The sequence below is a fragment of the Mobula hypostoma genome, chromosome 7, assembly GCF_963921235.1.
Source record: "Mobula hypostoma chromosome 7, sMobHyp1.1, whole genome shotgun sequence".
Lineage (NCBI taxonomy): Eukaryota > Metazoa > Chordata > Chondrichthyes > Myliobatiformes > Myliobatidae > Mobula > Mobula hypostoma.
The window spans coordinates 59,218,529-59,243,341 of NC_086103.1; the positions used below are offsets into that span (position 1 = coordinate 59,218,529).

Sequence of the window (24,813 nt, forward strand, 5' to 3'; positions counted from 1 at the left end):
CAAGTTGCTTTTAATCTAATTTCCCTGGATTATTTGTCTAGACCTCTGGATTATTTTCCAGAAGCATAACTATCATGCTGCCATGTACTTTTTTTTAATTAGTCAAGAACTTCTGTAGCCATACAAGCAATTTACTGTTTTGACACAAGAAGAGTAGCAGCAAAGCAGTAGTCTCAATCAGTGTAAATCTATGACAAGTAATTGCTGTATTTTCAGGAGCATGCTTTCAATTTCAAGCAGCTTCTCTTGAGTTTTATTTCCTGTCAGGAACCACAAGAGCAAAGATTTGGTGGGCAGTTGTTGTATTATTGTCAACCTGCATTAATATTTTTAAAAGACTGTATATGTGCCCTTCTCCCACCAAGCAGCAGATTGGAATGTTTGTAGAAAATTACATTCCTCAGAATTCAAATCCCAAGAATGTTCATTGTGCCAGAAATTCGTCAACCTGTTTTAGTTGGCTTATAGAAGAGGGAATAAAACATAAGATTTTATATTCTCAGAACTGGGGAATCAAGATCTTTGAAAATATGTACAGTATAATCCTATTATCTACTTTTATATCGTAGACTATAGAAGAAGAAAACGAGGCCTTGCTGGCTGCTCTCACTGAGACATTGGACGACATCCAAGTAGATGATGTGAGCCTGTCAGCATTCAAGGAACTCACAGATGGAGTTGTGACTGATTTGTTGGAAACTGCCTCTTTACTAACACCAGATGGCAGTCCCCCCACCACAAAGGCTGATGAACCATCTCTAGTAAGAATCCTTGCTACTGTTTAAAAGGAATTGGATGAGCCTCTGGTTACCCGCTGCATGGGTATAATGTAGGCAAAATAAGGTCTGAATTTTTTTAATTTTCAGGTTTAAAAATAGCAAGATAAGCTAGTTTCTTTTTTTTTGTTTCTTGTAAAGTTGCATGTAACGTTAATCACATCTGATATTAAATAGATGGCTGAAATTAAAAGTGCATGGTTAGAGTGAGATAAAAATGTATGCCTTTCATTTAAAAATGTTACAAGCAATGGCAGCATTTTTTTCAAATAATCTTTCAGCTAATATGTTTCTATTGTCTCCCTCATAACCATCTGTGTTTTGTCATAAACAACTAATCTGAACTCAGATACTCAGTTCCCTTTTACTCCTCACTATACTCCAACTACCTGTCACCTATTGTTTCTCTTTAGCAATCACACAAGGTTGTAAAAACTCTCAACAACTGTACCTAACATATTCAACTAATTGTGTATCACCAAAACAGTCTTGGCAGCCTATTGCAATTTGGTGTGAGACCATTTTCATAGCAGTTAGGTTATCCTTCCTTCCCCTTCTCCTACATAATATCTCAATATCCATTTCTATGCCAGAAGAAGAGCATTGTATATTCCATCAATTATTTTCAGGTTTGGAAAATTGAAAATAATCTTCACGTGGTATAGTTAATTATTTGAATGGTGTGATTTTTTTTTAATTATTTGCCATTAAAGTAGCTAAAATCTTGCATCAATGATTCATCTACATTCTCTTTGTATTTAATCACATTTAGCGTTTGTCTCATTCATAATGAGAAAAATCTGACTATTCATTTACTTTTTTTCCAATATGAACTTCTGTGCCAATTTTTTTTACATCAGAAATAACCTGTGGATGGTTCTTAAGAAAAAAGTTATTCTGACAAACTAATCAAAATTTGAAGTAACTGGTGTTTGCAAAATAAAAATAACTGCATTGGATTATTAACAAAGCAAGTTGAATTATATGATTCAGATAATACTATTAACAATTATACCAACAGTTTGCATTCTGTCATCTGAAACATAAAATCAGATTAGTTTTTATAATACTTCCTGGTGTCTGTTATTATTTATCATATATACTGTTTCAGTTTTATTCCGTTTTTGATCAGGTTTTGTGTCAGGAGCAGCTGTCAGTACAGACGCCAACTGTCAGTGTGTTTCATGTCTTTGATGTGCTTTGACGTTGATACGAGAGGATTACTGCGGGTTTTTTAAGACATGCTCTGCAGTCAGTCTCTGCACAGTATATATTATAAATATCTGACACCAAGAAGGTCTGAAGCATTATGCACACTTTTTAAAAGATTTATGCTTAAGTGGAGTAATATTTTGGCATGTATTTTTTGATAGTTAAAGAAACTGCTTCTGGCTCCACAAAATGCACAGTTAAACTATGAACGGCAAAAAGAGAGCAACAAAGCACGCCATGCATCCAGTAACCAAAAGTCAAAATCACATCGTTCTTCTTTCAAGGTATTCTCATCATGAACATTGCACATAGCATAATTACTTATAAATAAGACCAACAGTTGTTTATCTTTTCATGAGTTACAAAAACAATTATTCACTTAAAATTATTGTCAAGGCAAATGGATTAAGAGTGCTTTTCTATATGTATTCATGCATATGGAGAATAGTCATTTAAGTGAGTTAACGGATTATATTTATTACATTAGAAACTGCATCACTTGCATTGTCATCATGAAGAATGGAGGAAATTTTAGGGGGAAATGGTAGTTTTTTTTAATGTAATGACCTGTTTCACCTTTACTATACTCTGTAATCCTTTCTTTGTTTTGTTAAAAAAAAGGGGGACGGCCCACAGGGCAGTAAGCCACACAGCACCTGTCAGCGTCAGCATCGACCGTTCACAGAATTGCACAAGCACCTGACTTCAACTGAATGCCCTCCCTTGTTTAAAACAGATGATTCCAAAATCACTTATAAAGACCAAAGCAATCCAGTGTGGACTTCACAGTATCATCAGTCACATCACCAGCAAGGTGAGAGTGAGGATGACGGTGATATTGATGATGATTGTGTTAATGGTGGTGCTAACAAAGAATTGGATTGCTTCAATGATGGGAATGGGGAACACAAACAAGGACACCGCATTCTGCAAAATGGTGCTTCTTGCAGTGCATCCGTTAAGTCTGAAGATACAGTTGCATCAGCAAAGAACAATTGGATTAAAAATTCTCAGTTTACCACAGAAGCAGAATTGTGTTCAGTAGTTGAGCTTATTAAATATATGCATACCTATTGCCTTCCGCCTAGAAAATATCCACTAGTCACAACTCAGCAAGCTGATAGTGACAATACCAGTCACAAAAAGCAAACAAACGAATGCCCTTTACAGAAGTTTATTCACCCCAGTATAGAAAAGCAGAAACTATCAAATTCCTTAAAGTTAACCATCGGTTCTAGGCAAGGAAGGAACACTCCAGATTTGTGCAAGAGGAATGTAAAAAAGCTTACCAAAATTTCCATACTGAGAGAGCTATTGGAAAAAAGTATTGCAGTAGATGTGAGCAAGCCTTATAGACTTCACAATCCTTTATATCCTGTACTTGGTTGCACTCTTTCACCTGATAATAGTCAGAGTAATCTTCCTCAGATGGTGGCAAATCATGAAGGTGATAGTGCTTACAATACTGAAACCCTAAACAGTACAATGAAAAAGGACAGAAAGAAATGTTGCAAGAACAAGGCTCCTAAAATGGGGGAAACAGGAAAACAACAAGAAAATACATGCCTTACAGTTCGACGTTCATTGAGATTGTACCCTCATGTTAGTGGGATCCTTAGCATAGATTTAGAGCCAGCTTCAGCTGGGACTTTAACAAGAGTAAATTTGGAGGGAACACCAAAGAAATCAGAGTCGTCAGATGTGCAGATGAGATTTGAGAGGGAGGAGGATGAACAAGTAGCAGAAATTGAGATAGATTATTCTGGACAGCAACTCTGTGGCAGTGGTACGCACATTATTCCTGATGACCAGCGGTGTCTGCAATCCTGTAATCGAGTGCAATGGACTGAGGAGAACAACAATGAAGAAAGTTCGTTTACTACTGACCTTCCTGCAGTTTCCATGGTTCCATGCTCTAATGTAGTTGAGGACAACCGAGCCTTCACTGCACAGGACTTCCCATTAAATGAAACCAAGATGCAAGAAAACAAGACTAGCAGAAAGCTAGGTAATCCTGTTTAGCTTCTCTGCTTCATTCTCTTTAATAATTACACGACTATGCCCCTAAGCCACTTTTAAAGCTTATTATGGAATTCCTTCCGTCTTTTGGAAAATTACATTCATTCTCATTAATTCAAGAGTGAATGCTTATAATCATCTTCAACACTTTATTCTCACTGTTTTATTACCTTTCACAAGAGACATTTCTCTGCTGATTACTACTTACAATGATTCTATTGGCCTTTGCTTGTTAATTTTCTCCTTTTCTGTAGTGGGAATAGAGAACGGCCTTCATATACTAAGGAATTTCATCTTATTTCAGGATGTCAATTTGTTGCATTCTTCTGAAAAAAAAACGAGTTTATTTAAAATAACTACAATCCTTTGTTAATAGTTATTTTAGCTATTCACTATAGAAGTGCTAGAAATTGTAACCAAAGTTTACCTCTTGTATCTATTTAAACAATATTATGGGATATATTTTGAAAAGGCTTTCACCTCACTTCCAGGTTCCTGCATCTCCCTTATTAAATTCCTTCCAGTACTTTTTAAAGTAAATATTTTCATATTGGAAAGATTACCTCAAATTAGCAAAGCATGAACTGATCAACATCAATTTTAATAAAAATTGGGATGGAAGAATTTAACCCTTATATTTTTCTCGGATGATAATATCATATGTTTGGCTTATCAGGTCCAGTGTTTTCATTTACTCTGAAACAGTTATCCAAATCCAGATTCTATAATGCAGAGATGCAAAGAACTTGTGTAGCAATTGACAGAGAATGTACCAGAACGTAAAGTCTAATGCCAGCAGCCATTTTCTTGTTTGTTCTGGCATTTCATATGTTGGTTAAAACCCATGCAGTTTACGTTTCCATTCATTGTCTGAAAATAATGAGGAATAAGCAGTTTAAAGTAGCCCTAATTTTAACATGATAGTATAATCACTTGTATGCCTCATAATGTAGCAATGCATGCTGGGAGTTTGTGTCAGTAAAAATCTACCTTATATTCAGTGTTCAGAGGGTGAATTTGTTTTTAACTTTTACGGAAGTGCCAAAAAGTGTTATGGATGCTTGCAATAAAATATTAGTTATCCTCTATAGCTCAAGAATAATTAGGAATATCTTTTTTGCTACAAGTGAATGCTTGTAATTAATTTCTATTCCTATATCTACCCCAGCTCTACAGTGTGTTTTAATGTGTCTTAAAATTGTTTCTATTTCCCTTTTGTGCCTGTACTGTGTCTGTTTTGTTCTTAACTCAAACTCTGTTCTGGGACTTACTCCAAATCTGAAAATTTTCATCATCTATTACAAACAATAATACTCAAAAATTTGAATACTTTACAGAATAACAACACATTATTCTGTATAATTGACACTTTATCAATGTCTATCTCTTTTGCAGCTAAGCCAACAAGTTTGTTACTTAGTCCAGAGTCTGAAAGGTAGGTGGTGCATTTTCTTTTATCCGCATTAGATAAATATAAAATATAGCCTGGTTATTAAAGTGGCCCCGACCACCATCTCCATTAACCCTTAATCATTTCAAGCCTTTTTTTTTGTAACACCATAGCAAGCTTTTCTAATTTGCATATTTGATATTTAACTTAGAGTGACTACAGTTTAATTCATCCTGTACTTTATATTTTCAGTGACTGCAAAGAGTCTCCACTTGAGAACAGACCTTTTGAACAAGTGCTGAGCGTAGAACTGTGTGGAACTGCTGGTAAGCATCTGATCTGAGTTTGATACAAGTAGCGACTGCTGCCCTCACTGATTCAGGAAGGAGAAGTAGACTGAAAGGTTTCTCATTGACATCTGTTTTCGGCCAAGAAAATATTACTTAGAGGCAACACAAACATGAGAAAATCTATAGATGCTGTAAGTCTAAACAACATACACAAAATAGTGGAGCAACTCATCAGGCCAGGCAGCATCTATGGAAAAGAGTAAACAGTCGACATTTTGGGAGACCATAAGACATAGGAGCAGAAATAGGCCATTCAGCCCATCGAGTCTGCTCTGCTACTCCATTTTGGCTGATCCCGGATTCCACTCAACCCCATACACCTGCCTTCTCGCCATATTGTTTGATGCCCTGACCAATGAGGAAACAATCAACGTCCGCCTTAAATATACCCAAGGACAAAAAAAAAAATACCCAAGGACTTGACCTCCACCACGGTCTGTGGCAGAACATTCCACAGATTTGCTACTCTCTGGCTAAAAATTTCCTCCTTACCTCTGTTCTAAAAAGTCACCCCTCAATTTATAGGCTTTGCCCTCTAATTCTGGATTCGCCCCACCGGAGGAAACATCCTCTCTACATCCACCCTATCTAGTCCTTTCAACAAATGGTAGGTTTCAATGAGACCTCCATGCATTCTTGTGGCCTGACTCAGCATTATCTCTTTGATTTTATATTCTATTTCCCTTGAAATAAATACCAACATTGTATTTGCCTTTTTTACTCTGGACTCAACCTGTAAGTTAACCTTCTGGGAGGCCTGCACAAGGATTCCCAAGTTCCTCTGCACCTCTGATGCTTGAACCTTCACCCCATTTAGATAATATTCTGCACTATGGTTCCTTTTACCAAAATGCATTATCATACATTTCCCAACACTGTATTCCATATGCCAGTTTTTTGCCCATACTTCCAATTTGTCTAAGTTCTTCTACATTCAAGCAGTATGTACTCAGCAGTATGTACGCCTCTGTTGATCTTTCTATCATCCACAAACTTTGCCACAAAGCCATCAATTCTATTATCCAAATCATTGACAAATAATGTGAAAAGTCGTGGTTCCAATGCTGACCCTCGAGGATCACCACTAGTCACTGGCAGCCAACTAGAAAAGGCCGCTTTTATTCCCACTCACTGCCGCCTGCCTGTCAGCCATTCCTCTATCCACGCCAGTACCTTTCCTGTAATGCCATAGGATTTTATCTTGTTAAGCAGCCCTTTGTGTGGCACCTTATCAAATGCCTTCTGAAAATCCAAGAAAATGGCATTCACTGCCTCTCCTTTGTCCACCCTGCTTGTTACTTTCTCGAAGGACTCTATAACGGATTTCTTAGGTAAGTTTTCACTTTCTGAAACCATGCTGACGTTGACTTGTTTTATCATTAGTCTCCAAATACCCCGAAACCTCATCCTTAATAATAGACTCCAACACTTTCCCTACCACTGGGCTTAGACTAACTGTCCTATAATTTCCTGTCTTTTGCCTTCCTCCCTTCTTAAAAAGTGGGGTGACTCTTGCAATCTTCCAGTCCTCCAGGACCATGCCAGAATCAAGTGATTCTCGGAAAGTCATGAACAATTCATCCGTTATTTCTTCAGCAACCTCTCTCAGGACTCTGGGATGTAGTCTATCCGGTCCAGGTGACATATCCAGCTTAAGACCTTTGAGTTTGCCTAGCACTTTTTCCTTTGTAATAGTAATGGCACTCTTACGGACCTGTAGCACACTGCTAGTGTCTTCCACAGTGAAAGCAGATGCAAAGTACCTATTAAGTTCATCTGCCATTTCTTTCTCCCCCATTACTACGTCACCAGCATCATTTTCAAGTGGTCCAATATCAATGCTCACCTCCCTTTTACTCTTTATATAACTGGAAAAAATTTATTGTCCTGCTTTATATTATTGGCTAGTTTGCCCTCATATTTCATCTTTTCCCTTATGGCTTTTTTGTTGCCTTTAGTTGGATTTTAAAAGCTTCCAAATCATCCAACTTACTTTTATTCCCACTCCCTAAATGCCCTTTCCTTGGCTTCTATGCAGTACTCAGCTTCCCTTCTTTGCCATGCTTGCTTACCATGCCATTTAAGAACTTCTTCCTCTGTGGGACATGTCTATCCTGCACCTTGTGAACTATTCCCAAAAACTTCAGCCATCTCTGCTCTGTCGACATCCCACTGATATCCTCCTCCAATCCACTTGGGCAAGCTCCTCTCTCATCCCTCTGTATTTCCCTTTATTCCATTGTGATACTGATACATCTGATTTCTGCTTTTCCCTCTCAAATTGCAGTATAAATTCAATCACTGCCTCCTGAATGTTTCTTTATATTAAGCTCCCTAATAAAATCTGAGTTATTACACAACACTCAATCTAAGAAAGCCTTTCCCCAAGTAGGCTCAAGCACAAGCTGCTCTAAGAAGATATCTCGTAGGCATTTAACAGATTCCCTCTCTTGTAATCCAACACCTATCTGATTTTCCCAGTTCGCTTGCATATTGAAGTTCCCTATTACAATTGCATCATTACCCTTAATACATGCCTTTTCCAGCTCTCTTTGCAATCTCAACCCCACATCTTGGCTACTACTTGGAGGCCTATATATGATTCCCATAATGCCTTTTTTTTTACCCTTGCAGTTTCTTAACTCCACCCACAAAGATTTAACGTTCTTTGACCCTATGTCATTTCTTTCTAAATATGTAATTCCAGCACTTACCGACAGAGCCACACCACCACCTATGCCTTCCTGCCTGTCCTTTTGATACAAAGTATATTCTTTGATGTTAAGTTCCCAACTACGGTCTTCTTTCAGCCACGACTCAGTGATGCCCACAACGTAATGCTGACCAATCTGTAACTGCACCACAAGTTCGTCCACCTTATTTCGAATGCTACGTGCATTTAAATACAGCACCTTTGGTCCTGCATTCTTTGCCCTTTTGAATTTTGCCTCTGTAGTATAATTTAACTCTTTGCTCTGTCAGGACTGATGAAGGGTCTTGGCCCAAGACGTTGACTGTTTACTTTTTTCCATAGATGCCACTAGGTTTGCTGAGTTTCTCCAGTATAATCTGTGTGTAATTTACAGGTAGCTTTGAATTTCAAAGACAAGGAGAAAAGCAGTTCCTTATATTCATAGAAATGTTCCAATTGATTAGGCTTATTAAATATCTGATGAGGGGAGAAAATAATATTGTGAGCTTGTGCTGGAATATGCTTTATCTGTCTTAATGCATCACAGTAAATAACTCAATTCTTTAGTAAATACTTTGTGTTTCGCTTTTTCCTGTATCTGCTGTGAGCCAGGTGGCATTGTGATAGTGTGATCAACATGATAATTTCCCACATAATTTACAGTTTTAAAATGTTATTAAGAGTAGATGTTGAAGGTAGCGTAAATTTAACAAAAAGCTGCAGATAGAAATTTAAATAAATGAACTTTGTTTTTAAAGAAAAATGGGATGCAGTAATAGGCTGCTTAGGTGGTGAATAGTCATGTTGTGTAACTATTCACAGGTTTGCAGAGAGAGAACAGGAGAATTCATAGCATGGCCCTGGCAGCCTATCTGATAGAATATATTCCTTAGCCATTGCATTATAAAAAAAAAACTTTGTGACATCAAAAAACAAGCAGAAAAATAAACAAGGGCTCTACATTGAACACGCAGATAAATACTTCAATGTTGAAAATAGATCTGCTTTCAGATGATACTCTTGCCTTTGGTCATCCAGTGTGCAAATTCCACCTATTACCTTTCAAAATGAGTGGGTATAACATATGGTTAGTAATTTGTCAGAGATAACTGGACATTCCTTAAGATCACAAAAATAAAAATAAAGTTAGGACAGGACAGCAGCACATTATGTGTTCTTCCTCTTTCATAGGTTGAAAGAATTTAATAGTTGTCAGATTTTTGGTCTGAAGTGACGACGTGTATATTTCTTTGTCTTTGATATTAGCAGTAACCTCAAAATTGTGTTGCAGTGAACACTAAAATAGCAACATTCAGCGCTCCCTAAGTAATTATATTTTCTTCATACCTGAACTCCATTCTATCCCACTTGGTTCAGTCTCTCCATACCTACATCAGCAACACTTCTCATGCTCTCGAACTCCTCACTAACTTTCAATTCTCTAGCCTTGACTGCCTCATTTTCACATGGATATCCAGTCCCTGTACACTTCTATCCCCTAACAAGAAGGCCTTAAAGCTCCCTGCTTCTTTCTCAATAAAAGAACCAATTAGTTCCCCTTCATCACCAGAACTGGTCCTCGCTCTCAACAATTTTTTCTTCAGCTCCTCCCACTTTCTCCAATCGCAAGGGGTAGCCATGGGCATCTGCGTGGGCCCCAGCTATGCCTGCCTATTTAATATGTAGAACAATCCATGTTCCAAGCCTTCCCCAGTAATGCTCCCCAACTCTTCCTCCACTATTTCGATGACTGCATTGGTGCTGCTTCATGCACCCATGCTGAGCTCATCAATTTCATCAACTTTTCCTCCGACTTCCATCTTGCCCTTAAATTCACTTGATCCATTGTGACACCTCTCTCCCCTTTCTTGACTGTCTATAGACCAACACCTTTTCTATGCCTACCAATTCCCACGATTATGTTGATTATACCTCTTCCCACCCAGTCTCCTGTAAAAATGCCATTCCCTTTTCTCAGTTCCTTCATCTCCATTGCATCTGTTCCCAGGATGTGCCTTTCCCTTTCAGGGCATCAGGGATGTCATCCTTCTTCAGAGGACAGGGTTTCCCTTCACCATTGATGCTGAGCTCCTCTATTTCCCGAACATTCACTCTCACTCATTTTCTTGCTGTCTGAACAGTGATCAGTGTTTCTGTTGTCCTTACCCACCAGTCCATGAGACTCTGCATCCAGCACATCATCCTGTGCAACGTCCACCATCTCCAAAGGGGTCGTACCACCAAACATACCGTTACTCCCCCCTCACCCTCTCTGCTTTCTGCAGGGATCACTCCCTCTGTGATCCCCTTGCCCATTCATCCATCCGACGCTTATCCCTGCAAGCGGCCAAAGTGCTACACCTGCCCATTCACCTCCTCCCTCACCTTCACTCAGGGCCCCAGGTGTGTCCTGATACAGCCTCCTGTACATTGATGAGACCCGTTGTAAATTGGAGGACCACTTTGTCGAGAGCTTCCACTCTGACAAAAGAGGAGCTTCCCAGTGGCCAAACATTTTTTTTGCGTGTGTGTGAGTCTGTGCGTCTGCGTCTGCATCTGTGTGTGCGTGCGTCCGTGATGTCTTTTTCATGGCTTTTACAAGGCGCGGAGCGAGAGAGAGATTGTGTGACACGCCACTCTTCACACAGACATTTTCGCAATATTTTTCCCTTTATTTTACGAGGTCGAGTTGCACTCTCGACACTCAACCTGGCACGGATGGAAAGCGTACTTGGGAGCGGACCTGACTGGTTTCGAACCCGGGAACCTCCGCTGCCGGGTCCAGCGCCGATGTCATTGCACCACCAGCCAGACCGTGGCCAAACATTTTAATTCCAATTCCCATTCCCATTCCGACATATCGGACCATGGCCTCCTCTTGTGCCACGATTATGACACCTTTGGTGGAGGAACAACACCTTATATTACGTCTGGGTACCCTCCAACCTTATTGCATGATTATTGATTTCCCCTTCCAGTACAAAATACTTCCCTCTCCCATGCCTCTTTTTCTATTCCACACACTGTCCTCTTACTTCTTCTGCCCTGGCTATCACTTCCTCTTGGGTCCCCTCCTCTTTCCCTTTTGCCCATGGACAACACTCCTCTCCTGTCGGATTAGGTTCTCTCCAGTTCTTTAATTTTCCAACCCACCTTCTAGCTATCCTCCTTCCCCTCCCCCCACCTTTTTATTCTGGCGTCTGCTCCTTAATTTCCAGTCCTGAAGAAGATTCTCAGGTGAAAACGTCAACTGTTTATTCAGTTCCGTAGATGCTGCCTGACCTGCTAGGTTCCTCCAGCATTTTCTGTGTATTGCTTTGGATTTCCAGCATCTATGGAATTTCTTGTGTTATGATTTTATTCATAAATTTATTTAAATTACTCCTGACTGATTCAGTTATATTTAGAATAATCTGATTTATTTTGAATGTCTACATCATGCGAACTGAGAAGGCTAAAGAGGAGCCACTGTAAGGCATTCTTTTCATAGCTTTGTCAGGTCTTCAATGCATATGTGTTGTGAACAGAATATAAGTGCGTGAACTGCTGGTAGTTTACCTAAAGACACAGACAGAATATTAGATTTCTTTTTTAAGTGGCATGCCAGTTTACTGCAGCTTAAAGCTTTTACGTTATGTTGTTTTCTGTTAGTTTTATTCAATAAATATTAATAATAAAGTTTAGATTGATTTCTAATATGCTTTTCCTATCTGAAGGAGACAATTTCAGTAGGGAGCAGTGAGAAGAGGACTAAATAAATGTATTATCAGAAGTTATGTCCAATATTGATCCTGTACTGATGCCGTGCTGCATGGGAGTTGGGGGGAACAGCGGTGGGGAGGAGGGATTTAAACTAGAGTGGCAGGGGAATGGGAACCAAAGCGCCAGAACAGAAAGTGGAGAACAGGTTGTGGAGAAAGATGCTGTTAAGCATACATAGAAAGTCGGGAATCAAACGGTTGAGCAGGGTGGGACTAATATTCTGATCTGCGTATATTTCAACGTAACGGGTATTGTTGGAAAGGCGGATTTGCTTAGGATCAGCACTTGGAATTATGATATTATAGCCATTAGAGGGACTTGGTTGCAGGACGGGCATCTCAGTGTTCCAGGATTCCATTGTTTTAGACGTGAAGGAATGAGGAGTGGGGCGATTAAAGGGGGAGGGGTGGCATTACTAGCCAGGGAAAATGTCACGACAGTGCTCAGACAGGACAAACGAGAGTTTGTCTAGTGAGGCATTATGGGTAGAACTGAGGAATAAGAAAGGTATTGACCACATTAATGGGATTATAACAATCCGCAGGATTTAGAGGAGCAATCCTGAATAGAGATTACAGACAGTTACAAGAAAATACGGTTGACAGTAGGTGATTTTAACTTTCCACATATTGACAGGGTCTCCCATACTGTAAATGAGCTGGATTGGAAACAGTTTGTCAAGTGTGTTCAGGAAGGTATCCTTAATGAGCACATAGGATTCCAAGATTGAGAGAGTGTGGTACTGTATCGCCTATTAGGGAATGAGACAGGATAGCTGACAGAAGTTTGTGTAGGGGAACACTTTGCATCTAGTGATCATAATGCCATTAGGTTAGAGGTAATTATGGAAATTTCTGGTTGAAGATGGCAGTGGTGAAACACAGTGATGCCTTACTGACAGGAAATAGAACTACTAACTACTGTATTAATCACACTTTTTCTGGACAACAATCATTGCAATCAATAGCCTGTAACTTCTCTTTTGGAGTTGAGCTTTTGAATTCCTGGCATGAGCTGGCATTTTTGCAATATGGACTGAAGTGTTGAAGGTGCGGGGGCAGTTATGGCTTGGCTTGTACAGGCTGAATCAAGGCAATGGGCCCTTGTCCGATTTAAGCACCGGACCGGATTAGAAAAGTCAGGGTATCGGGGCCGGAGGTGAAGGACGGGCTGGTCGGCAAGGTTTTCTCATCTCTGCGGTGGACTAAGGCTGTGCCCTGTAAGTAACAGGTTCCTGGGCCAGCTGCAAAGATGACTGGCTTTCGTGAACTTTACTTCTGAATGTTATTTGCTTACTTTTTATTGTTTGTGACTTGTTTTTTGCACATTGTGTGTTTGACGGTCTTCATTTTTAATGGGTTTTATTGGGTTTCTTTGTTTTGTGGCTGCCTGTAAGGAGACAAATCTTCAGGTTATATATAGTATACATACGTTGATATTAAATGCACTTTGAACTTTGAAAGGTAGGTCTGGTCCTCATGTTCTTATTCTACACCGGAGAAATGCCAATTTTGACAGTATCAGAAAGGATCTTGCAAACGTGTGTTGGGAAAGGTTGTTTACTGGTAAAGGTGGACTTGGTCAGTAGGAGGCCTTCCAAAAGTGAAATTTTGAGAGTACAGAGCTTGTATATTCCTGTCAGAATAAAAGGTTAAGATAACAGGTTTATGCAACTTTGGTTTATGAGAGATATTGAGGCCCTGTTTAAGAAAAAGGAGGAGGTGCATAGCAAGTGTAGGCAGGTAGGAACAAATGAGGTACATGAGTATAAAAAATGCAAAAGAACACTTAAGAAGGTAATCAGGAGGGCTAACAGAAGGCATGAGGTTGCTGTAGCAGACTAGGTGAAGGAGAATTCTAAGGGCTTCTACAGATATATTAAGAGCAAACGGATAGCAAGGAACAGAATTGATCCTCTGGAAGATCTGAGTGGTTGTCTATGCATGGAGTCGAGAGAGATGAGGGAGTTATTAAATACATTTTTTTGTATCTATATTTATTCTGGAGATGGACATATAGTCTACGTAAGTGAGGCAAAGCAGTAGAAGGACATGGACCCTTTTACAGATTACAGAGGAGGAGGTGTTTGCTGTCGTGAGGGAAATTATGGTGGATAAATCCCCAGGGCCTGACAGGGCCGTGGACCCGTGGGAGGTTAGTAGGGAAATTCCAGGGGAACCAACAGAGATACTTAGCCAGGGATGAGGTGCCGGAGGATTGGGGGATAGCTAATGTTGTTCTGTTGTTTAAGAAAGGCTCCAAGAATAAGCCAGGAAATTATAGGCCGGTGAGCCTGTCATCAGTAGTATGAAAGTTATTGGAATGTATTGTAAGGGACCACATGTATAAATATGTTGATAGTTGGTGACTGATTAGGGATAGTAACATGGCTTTGTGCATGCTAGGTTGTGTCTAACTAATCTTATAGGGTTTTTTGAGGAAGTTACTGAGAAAGTTGATGAAGGCAAGGCAGTGGACGTTGTCTACATGGACATGCAACGCTTTTGACAAAGTTCCCCGTGGAAGGGTGGTCAAGACGCTCCAATTGCTTGGCATTCAAGATGAGGTCATAAATTGGATTAGACATTAGTATGCGAGAGAAGCCACAGAGTGGTAGTAGATGGTTGCCTCTCTGACTGTTCTTGCCTATCACCATTTAATGTGTCTTAATTCCATATTATTATTGTCAGATCCTTGTCTTTATGTTCAAAAATAATAATTATTTAATGAAAATCAATGTCAATCACTCTTCTTGCAGGACTTACACCTCCAACTACACCGCCACACAAAACGACCCGAGATGATCCTTTCAAGACAGCAATAAAAATAGATTCATCTGTTGACAACACAATTAATGAATTACCAACAAAGAATCATTGGAGTTCTTTATCAAAAAGTCTTGTCAATAAACACCCTGAGCAAACTGAGCTGTATGCTTACCTTAGCAAAGCCACCGTTGCCCCAGTTCAGATTGAAGGCAAGAAAGCTAAAAGGTCATATACCAGATGCTTTGGTGACCACGACTATTGCCAATTGTACAGGTCAGAAACTGAAACTGAAAAAAATGTTCTGAGACTTTATGAACTTCCAAACTCTAGTAGCCATCAAGATGGAAAGGAAACATATGATGATTATTCACTTTGCAGTGATAAGAAGCAGAAGATGTCTCCTATTCCAAGTCAAGGACCTAATGGTAAGAGAGTGGAGATAAGTAAAAAGCTTTCCATTCTGAGCAGCAATAAAAAACCAATGAGAGACCAAGAGATAAGAGCCAAATTATTCAAACATTTTGGTTATCCGGAAGAAGCCATTACGGATGAGGTGGAACAAGATGCACTTGAAGGCAATAATTATGGCCCTAATGAATGCTGCAATCATTCTGGTGTAAAGTTGCTAACAGGGATGAAAAATTCTGGGACTAATTCTCCAGATCAATCACCGTCTATTTCCTTGCATATGAATGCCCAATCACTGCCAAAGGACTCTTTGCATGCGCAAGAACATCAGTTAGATGACGAAGGAACGAAGCCTAGCTCTAACCAACAGCACAAAGTAACTTCTGGATTTCCTCATACGCAATCTCAATCTCCAGTGAAAAGGGAATCTTCCAGGTAGGTCATTGACAAGCGAGTAAAGAAATAAAGTTGTTAAGCAAGAACTGGTAATTGCATCATGAACTTCTGACTTGACCGTAGCCTTCCTTCAGTCATCCCCAGCCTTCGCTCTAACCTTCTTCAATTTCCAGAGATATTTTAAATGGTGTATTGCAGAGTTAGACATCGTTTCCAATAACAAAACCTGTCAGAAAAGATAGACTGAATGAGGGAGATGTTTAGCCATGAAGGAATACCTAGCCTGTAGTTTGGCTGCCTGTGTAAAGGAACAACCTCACACAACCTGTAGTGCCTCTCGGGTAGGAGTAACAGGAAAAGGAGTTTAATATTGATCTCAAATTTGATTGCAAATTTGTTGTAATGGAGGAAACCTGGCAGCAACTGTAAATGCAGTTCAATAGAAAAATGTATAAGTAACTACCAATAATTTCTGCTACTGCTCAGTCTGCTCTGAGTTGTAGCCTTTTCCTGTATATACAGTGGATTTTGGTTATTTGGGATACATCAGGACTAGTACATATTGGCCCAATTAAGCGGTTGCCCCAATTGGCTGAAGTTTGATAGAAATACTTTAAAAAAGGGTATTAAAAAAGACAAGCTATTATTTAACTAACAAATTATGTAATTAATTAAAATATGGAATAAATTAGAACACTTCCAAAACTATTCTAGAATTATAAAACTGAGTATTAGCTACTGAAGTTATCGATGGAGGAATTCGTTCAGTGTATGCTAACATGTTCTTTTGATTGACTATAACTGAAGAAAATCAGCGCAGACAACTGGTGCAGATAGTGGGCTGTTTTTAAACAGTGCTTTTGATTATTGCATCCTCCAGATCTTCATTTTAATTGTAACATTCAAGATGATTGTCAATACCTTCAAATACTTGTTGAAGTAGTGAAATTGTTTCATTTTCTCCCCGGACATTTCTGGCATTTCCTAGGCTGCATGCTTGAAATCACAGTGAGCAGAACGGTTCTGTATCAGTTTATTGTAGTGCAGTTAGTGATTGCCAAGTATGATATAGTGGGCACCTCTGAATCGTGGCTGAAAGGTCAAAGTTGGGAGCTTAATGCCCAACAATACAAAGGACACAGGCAGGTAGGCATGGTTCTGCTGGTAAAAAATGAAATAAAATCTTAGAAAGAGGTGACATAGGATCAGAAGATGTAGAAACCTTGTGGGCAGGGGAAACTGCAAGGGTAAACAGACCCTGATAGGAGTTATATACAGGCCTCCAAACAGGAGCCAGGATGTGGCCTACAAATTACAACAGGAGGTAGAAAGGGCAATGTTGTGATAATCATGTGAGATTTCAATATGTAGATAGATTGGGAAAATCTGGTTGGTGCTGGATCACAAGTGAGGGGATTCGTAGAATGCCCATAAGAAGGTCTTTTAGAGCAGCTTGTGGTTGAGCCCATTTGGGGAGCTGCAATTCCAGATTGGGTGTTAGGTAATGATTCACATTTGATTAGGGAGCTTAAGGTTTATTTTAATCTTTAGGAGGAAACGTTCATAATAAGATAGAATTCACTCTGCAGTTCAAGAAAGAGGAGCTAAAATCAGATGTATCGGTATTATAGTGGAGTAAATGGAATTACAGAGGCATGAGGGAGGTTTTTGCCAAAGTTGATTCGAAGGGAACACTAGCAGGGATTTTGGCAGAACAGCAATGGCTGGTGTTTCTGGGGAAATTCAGAAGGTGCAGGAAAGATGGATTGCAAAGATGAAGTATTATAAAGACAGGGGAAGTCAAATACAGCATTAAAGCAAAAGAGAAAGCATATAGTATGGCAAAAATTAGTGGGAAGTTAGAGGTTTGGGAAGCTTTTAGAAAACAACAGAAGCCATAAAAAGAGAAAAGATGAAATATGAAGATCGGCTAGTCAATAATATAAAAGAAGAAACAAAAAGTTTTTTTTCTCAGCTACATAAAAGTAAAAAAAAAGACGAGAGGATATTGGACCACTGGAAAATTACGCTGGAGAGGTAGTACTGAGGGACAAAGAAATGGAGGACGAACTTAGTAAGTATTTTGCATCAGTCTTCACTATGGAAGACACAGGCAGTATGCCAGAAATGTGAGAGCCTCAGGGGGCAGAAGTGAGTGTTGTTGCTATTGCTAAGGAGAAGGTGCTCGGGAAACTGAAAAGTGTGAGGTAGATAAGTCACCTGGAACAGATGGACTACACCCCAGAGTTCTGAAAGAGGTAGCTGAAGAGATTGTGGGAGGCATTCATAGTGATCTTTCAAAAATCACTAGATTCTGGAATAGTTCCTGATCTGGACAATTGCAAATGTCCACTCTTTAAGAAGTAAGGAAGGCAAAAGAAAGTATCAGCTAGTTAGCCTGACTTCAGTGGTTGGAAAGGTGTTGGAATCTGTATTAAGGATGAGGTTTCAGGCTACTTAGATGAACAAGATGGTTTTCAAAAGGGAAAACCTAGCCTGACAAATCTGTTGGATTTCTTTGAGGAAATAACAGACAGGATAGACAAAGGAGAGTCAGTAGATGTTATTAATTTGGACATTCAAAAGGCTTTTGACAAGGTGCTACACGTGATGCTGCTTAACAAGATAAGAGCTCATGATATCACAGGAAAGGTACTAGCATGGACAGAAGATTGGCTGTCTGGCAAAAGAGAGGGAATAAAGGGGGTCTCTTTTCTGGTTGGCTGCCGGAGACTAAAGGGGCGGTGTTGGGACAGTTTCTTTTCATGTTGTATGTCAGTGACTTGGATGGAACAATTGATGGCTTTGTTGCCAAGTTTGCGGATGATACGAAGGAGGGGCAGCTTGTGTTGAGGAAGCAGGGTGTCTGCAGATTGGGGGAATGGGCAAAGAAGTGGCAGATGGAATATAGCATAGGAAATTCAAAAATTAGATTTGAAAAGGGATTTAGATTTCTTAAGGTTGAGGCATTAGTAAGGAAGCCAGATGCAGTGTTAGCATCCACTTCAAGAGGACTAGAATACAAAAGCAAGGATATAATGCTGAGGCCTTATGAGGCATTGGTCAGACTGCACTTGGAGTATTGCGAGCAGTTTCATGCCCCTGGTCTAAGGTAGCGTGTGCTGGCATTGGAGAAGGTCCAGAGGACGTTGGCAAGAATGGCCCCGGGAATGAAAGAGTTAACACATGAGGAACATTGGCTCTGGGTCTCTACTTGCTGAAGTTTAGAACAACAAGGGAGGAGGGAGGGGCTCATTGAAACCTATCAAATATTAAAAAGCCTAAATAGACTGGACGTAGAGAGGATGTTTCCTATAGTGAGAGAGTCTAGAACCAGTGGGCACAGCCTCATAATTGAGGGATGGCCATTTAGAACAGAAATGAGGAAAATTGCTTTAGCCAGAGGATGATGAATCTGTGGAATTCATTGCTACAGAAGGCTGTGCAGGCCAAGTCACTAGGTATATTTAAGGCAGAAACTGATAGGTTCAAAGTAAATATACATCTTGATTAATCGGGGTGACAAAGCTTACAGGGAGAAGGTAGGAGAATGGGGTTAAGAAGGATAGTAAGTCAACCATGATGGAATGGCGGAGCAGAACTGATGAATTTAATGGCCTAATTCTGCTCCTGTGTTATGGTCTTACAGTCGTATACTCGCTAACTCACTGCTGATTGAACGCAAATACACCAGTGACACTACTTAGAAACTGTTTTAAGCATGGTGTAGTGTCTGATGGCCACATGACATGCACGCCACTGATGGTCGTTGGAAAATGTTTGGCATTGGTCTCCTGCCCCAATTAAGCTGCATGGTGTCCAATACAGGCAGGGAAACCCGGTTATTTTCTCAATTTGTTTCTCTTCCTTAAGAGTTGTCCCAAATAAACAGCTGCCCCGTTTAACTGATGGCTCAATTAACCAGAATCCGCTGTATTTCATCAGTGAGTTGATGAAAACTTTAGCAATAATTCTGACCAAAAAATCCTGAATGTATTCTGCTTCATATAATGTGTATCTTGCGTTTCTCCTTAATGAAAACACTGGTCCAAATGGTCTTATCTTAGCTTTTTAAACAATAATTTTCTTAAAAAGAAATTTCAGATGTATTTGAAATAATTGATCTCTTTATAAAGTTTGTTTGATATTCCACTACTCTTGTAATCTCATGCAAAAGAGCAACACATATTTGAGATTGATATAAGGAGAATCTTTTTAATGCTGTACTTGGTTCGAATATGAAATAATGTAATTGCAGAAGTGATGGAAGCAGGTTTCATTATGGACTTCAAGAGGAAATCAGATAAGTATATATCGAAAGAAAAATTGTAAGGCTATGGAGAAAAGAGCTGGTTTAGTTGAGAACCGAAGAGTTGCTTTGTAGGGAACTAGTGTAGACATATGGCCTTCTACACTGTAATCATTTATAACTATGCAGTTTTAAAATTAAGTAAAAGTTAGTTCTTTCTATTATTGTTTGCTTTCTGAGAAAATTTTTCAATGTAATTGATTGGCTGCCAGACATGTCTGTTGATGTCATAGGTGCCACCGACAAATGATGTCAGGGAAGATGATATCCACACCACAGAGATTATTGGATTGTTGTGGGCAGTGTTTTTCAAAGTCAGGGACAAGTGCAATTGCTTCACTACTGAACAGAAATTGTAGGCTCTTACATTACAGCAATTTATCATTGTAAATGCCTTTCTTTGCACTATCCATAAATGTAACCAGTGTTATAGTTATTTAAGATGAAAAGCCTCTGCGAGACAGTTGAAATAGGGCTTTTCAATTAAATTAGAAATAGAATATAGTGAACTACCTATCGTTTATAAATATATGTAATGTCTGTCATGCCCAACTGGATTCTGTTAGCATGTTTTTAATGATACAATATTCATCAAATCACCTGTTCAAGATGTTAAGTCTCTTTATTTTTCCTATTTTCCCCTTCTCTAACTTCAGCTGAGATATATTTCCAGCAATACTTAATACATGCAGCTTTTGCCCGTAAGATATGTCTTTGTTTAGAAGATGGATTCTGCCATTTGTTAAAACATGAAAAGCATTATAATTGAACCTACTGCTTAATTCATGTTTTTAGCACCAGGGTTTCAGAGGATGGATAAGCACTGATTCTTATCATTTCCACCTCCTCCAGCCAGTTCCCAAACCCTACACCTAGTCTGTGTGGGGAGCTGAGAAAAATATAGCCAAGTAATTAACTTGTCAGTTGGATACAAAGAATGCGTTAAATGTAGATCCTGTATTTAACCCCAATCTACTGCATAATATTGTAACTAACTTGTTGGTTTTCATTAAATTGCCACTAGTGGTAGTGTAGTTAAGTATCTTTGCTTGTCACTATGGTGGGCAAATTATATCTTAAAATGTATTTGATGTGCCACCTTTGGTAAACGGATTAAGCACCTGGGAATTGGTTTCATGCGACAGGGTGTTGGATCCAACTGTTTAATTCTTAGATTAGACTGTTTAATTTATAATTGATTTGCAATTTAACATTACTGCTTGCATTTTATACAGTTACTTATATACCAGTAACTGCTTACTATGCTTCTCAGTGATTATAGGATGTATATGCAAGTTTAGTATGCCTTTAGTTGTTATATAGTGTATAATTATGGAAAGCTCTGTAAGCTTCTTTGTACTGCATTATTTGATTAATGATTTTTCTCATTGGTTAACTCTGATCTATAAATATGAATGGAATTTTTCCTTATCTCTGTCCTATAAATATAGCTGACTACAAGGCAGTGCCACCTTCTTAGCTTCTTAGCTTTTCCTTCACTTACTAGATCACTATCACCATTTGTCTCAAATTTTCTTTGTTCTATCAACGTTTAATAAAACGACTGTGAAGCAACAAGTTTTGTGCCTCTTTCCTGATTTCCAAAAGAAGCTCAGACTCCAACAAAGGCCATTCAGCCCATTGCATCTGCCAGTACTATGACAAGGCTACCAACTCTTATAAAGATTATCAGTAATTTATTTGTGTACGGATGTTAAACTTGCTGCTGGCTGAAAATATTTTTATTGTGAACATTCCACAGGAATGCCAGGCATGACAAATGTTTATACGGGAGGCAAATTTGGAATGGTGAGGACTTTGAAAATGCTAACCGAAGGGATAGAAGGAATAAAGCCATGGTAGGTCAATCAAGGAAGAGAAAATTGGATCTAATACTGGAGTCTTACTTTAAATATGGTCTACTGGGTGCTTTAAATGTGTCTCTAAGATGACAGAAAGAGTAAAATAATTTGCAACTGCAAAGACTGATTGAGCTGAATATTTCTCCATTACACTGTAAGGAGGGAGAACAGCAGAAAAGTGTGTGTGGGGGTGAGGGGATCATTTGTCAAAATCTGCCAATCTATTCCTATCACCACTTCAGTTTTCCTTCCTTAAGATCTCAACCTGTCCATTTTCCTATTTTATTCTGCCAATCACACTAGCCCTCTCTCGTCCCTTCTGCATCCGCCCAATGTTTCAAAGATAAACCGTCATGAATCACTCTGACATTCTACTTGGCCCCTCACCTTAGGTGCATATTTCACCATCTCAATTTTCCTGTCAGGCAGCAGTAAACACAGGTGCACACTTAGTTCCCTAACCCAAACAGGAAGATTATTCTGTGTTATGGTAGGCTTGGAGCACTGTAGGAATCTCCTTTGTTGCCTCAAAATAATCTATATAATCTAGAGGGTTTGAAGGTAGAATGGAAACTTGTCTAATATGGAATCTGACTTCACACTGGTCCTTTGCTGACAGGTTTCTAACCCAGAAAACTTATTATTAGGCATGGGTTCCAGCTGGACAGGCTATAGAACCAGGACAAGAGGTGTGATCTGATTGCCAACGAGGGTGGAAGAATAGTAGTCCTATCCCAGAGAAACATGTGTCATTCCCTGATCCCAAGGCGTCTGTGATTCATAACCCAGAGTCTAGAAGAATGGGGGCATGTGAGCTGGCACTTACCTTCTCTATGAAGCTGTCCTTGCTTCTCTTCACCTGCCAAGCTCCTTGATGCCCGTGAAAGTGATCATATCACCTTAAACCTGGAAAGCAGATTAAATCAGAAATTGACAGCCTCCCTTAAAGGCTGACATTTCATCTCATGCAAATCAGTGAATGAACTGCCTCTTAAACCTGGAAATTAGTAGGTTAGAGGTTGTTTGAGTTGGGGTTCAGGTTTTAATACTCACATTTTAAATAGTAAGAGTATGCCTGATCATCTAAAAGACAATATGAACTTTGATTTTAAATCTCAATCCTGCTACATTTTCCTATCACGTTTGTTTTTAATATTGTATATTTACAGGAACTATTCTGTGAAATTGACCATGATCTTTTCATCTACTTCAGAATGGGAAAAAAAGACTTTCAAAGTTATATTTACTTTACATTTGATGAGAAGCATAAATATTTAGTAAATTTGATATTCTCAACAGTGCTCAGCCTGAGTTGCATTAGGTTTACTGTCTCTGATTAAAGCAAGGTTACCAAGTCTACTAATAACAAGAAGGACTGTACTGTACTCATTTCCCTTGCCTAAGGAGGATTTATGCTCGGGGCCTCTGTTGCTAAAATCCTGTGCATCAATGGTTCGCAGCTTTAATCTTAGCACTGGCAAGAGATGTGTTGCCTGTAGATAGTAACTAGCTTTGTCACTCATTTAGTTTTTGCCCATATTCATAATTAATGTATTAGTGCTGAACAAACTCATTCATGTCATTTAAGGACAGTTTTACTGCTCCTGGCTTTAGTCAAAATATATTTTCAAAAATATTTCTTGGATAAGCAGAAGTTTCATAAGACCTTATGTAATAGGAGCAGAATTAGACCATTTGGCCCATCAAGTCTTGCTTTCTCCCCATATCCTTTTGTGCCCTGACAAATCAAGAATTTATCAACCTCTGCCTTAAATATACCCAATGACTTGCCCTCACCAGTGGCAACATATTCTCTCTGGCTAAAGGAATTCCTCCTCATCTCCGTTCTAGAAGGACATCCCTCTATTTTGAAGCTGTGTCCTCTGGTCTTGGACTCACCCACTATAGGAAACATCCTCTCCACATACACTCCATCCTCACCCACTATAGGAAACATCCTCTCCACATACACTCCATCCTCACCCACTATAGGAAACATCCTCTCCACATACGCTCCATCCTCACCCACTATAGGAAACATCCTCTCCACATACACTCCATCCTCACCCACTATAGGAAATATCCTCTCCACACACACTCCATCCTCACCCATTATAGGAAACATCCTCTCCACATACACTCCATCCTCGCCCACTATAGGAAATACCCTCTCCACATACACTCCATCCTTACCCACTATAGGAAACATCCTCTCCACATACACTCCATCCTCACCCACTATAGGAAACATCCTCTCCACATACACTCCATCCTCACCCACTATAGGAAACATCCTCTCCACATACGCTCCATCCTCACCCACTATAGGAAACATCCTCTCCACATACGCTCCATCCTCACCCACTATAGGAAACATCCTCTCCACATACGCTCCATCCTCACCCACTATAGGAAACATCCTCTCCACATACGCTCCATCCTCACCCACTATAGGAAACATCCTCTCCACATACGCTCCATCCTCACCCACTATAGGAAACATCCTCTCCACATACACTCCATCCTCACCCACTATAGGAAATATCCTCTCCACATACACTCCATCCTCACCCATTATAGGAAACATCCTCTCCACATACACTCCATCCTCACCCATTATAGGAAACATCCTCTCCACATACACTCCATCCTCACCCACTATAGGAAACATCCTCTCCACATACACTCCATCCTCACCCACTATAGGAAATATCCTCTCCACATACACTCCATCCTCACCCATTATAGGAAACATCCTCTCCACATACACTCCATCCTCACCCATTATAGGAAACATCCTCTCCACATACACTCCATCCTCACCCACTATAGGAAACATCCTCTCCACATACACTCCATCCTCACCCAC

At 39.6% G+C, this 24,813-nt stretch overlaps 1 protein-coding gene across 5 annotated transcripts in view; it reads left to right on the forward strand.

Annotated features, from left to right (window-relative positions):
- Nucleotides 1-24,813, forward strand: part of LOC134349338 (peroxisome proliferator-activated receptor gamma coactivator 1-alpha-like) — a 176,403-nt gene that overhangs the window by 145,975 nt on the left and 5,615 nt on the right. For 3 of the 5 annotated variants that reach the window (XM_063053493.1, XM_063053494.1, XM_063053492.1), the window contains 7 exons: nt 570-761; nt 2,150-2,272; nt 2,610-3,996; nt 5,403-5,442; nt 5,650-5,723; nt 14,960-15,812; nt 21,845-21,941. In XM_063053493.1, coding sequence (XP_062909563.1) covers nt 570-761; nt 2,150-2,272; nt 2,610-3,996; nt 5,403-5,442; nt 5,650-5,723; nt 14,960-15,812; nt 21,845-21,941 — 2,766 coding nt within the window. The remainder of the gene's footprint in view (nt 1-569; nt 762-2,149; nt 2,273-2,609; nt 3,997-5,402; nt 5,443-5,649; nt 5,724-14,959; nt 15,813-21,844; nt 21,942-24,813) is intronic. The other 2 variants (XM_063053497.1, XM_063053496.1) reach the window with 2 other exon arrangements.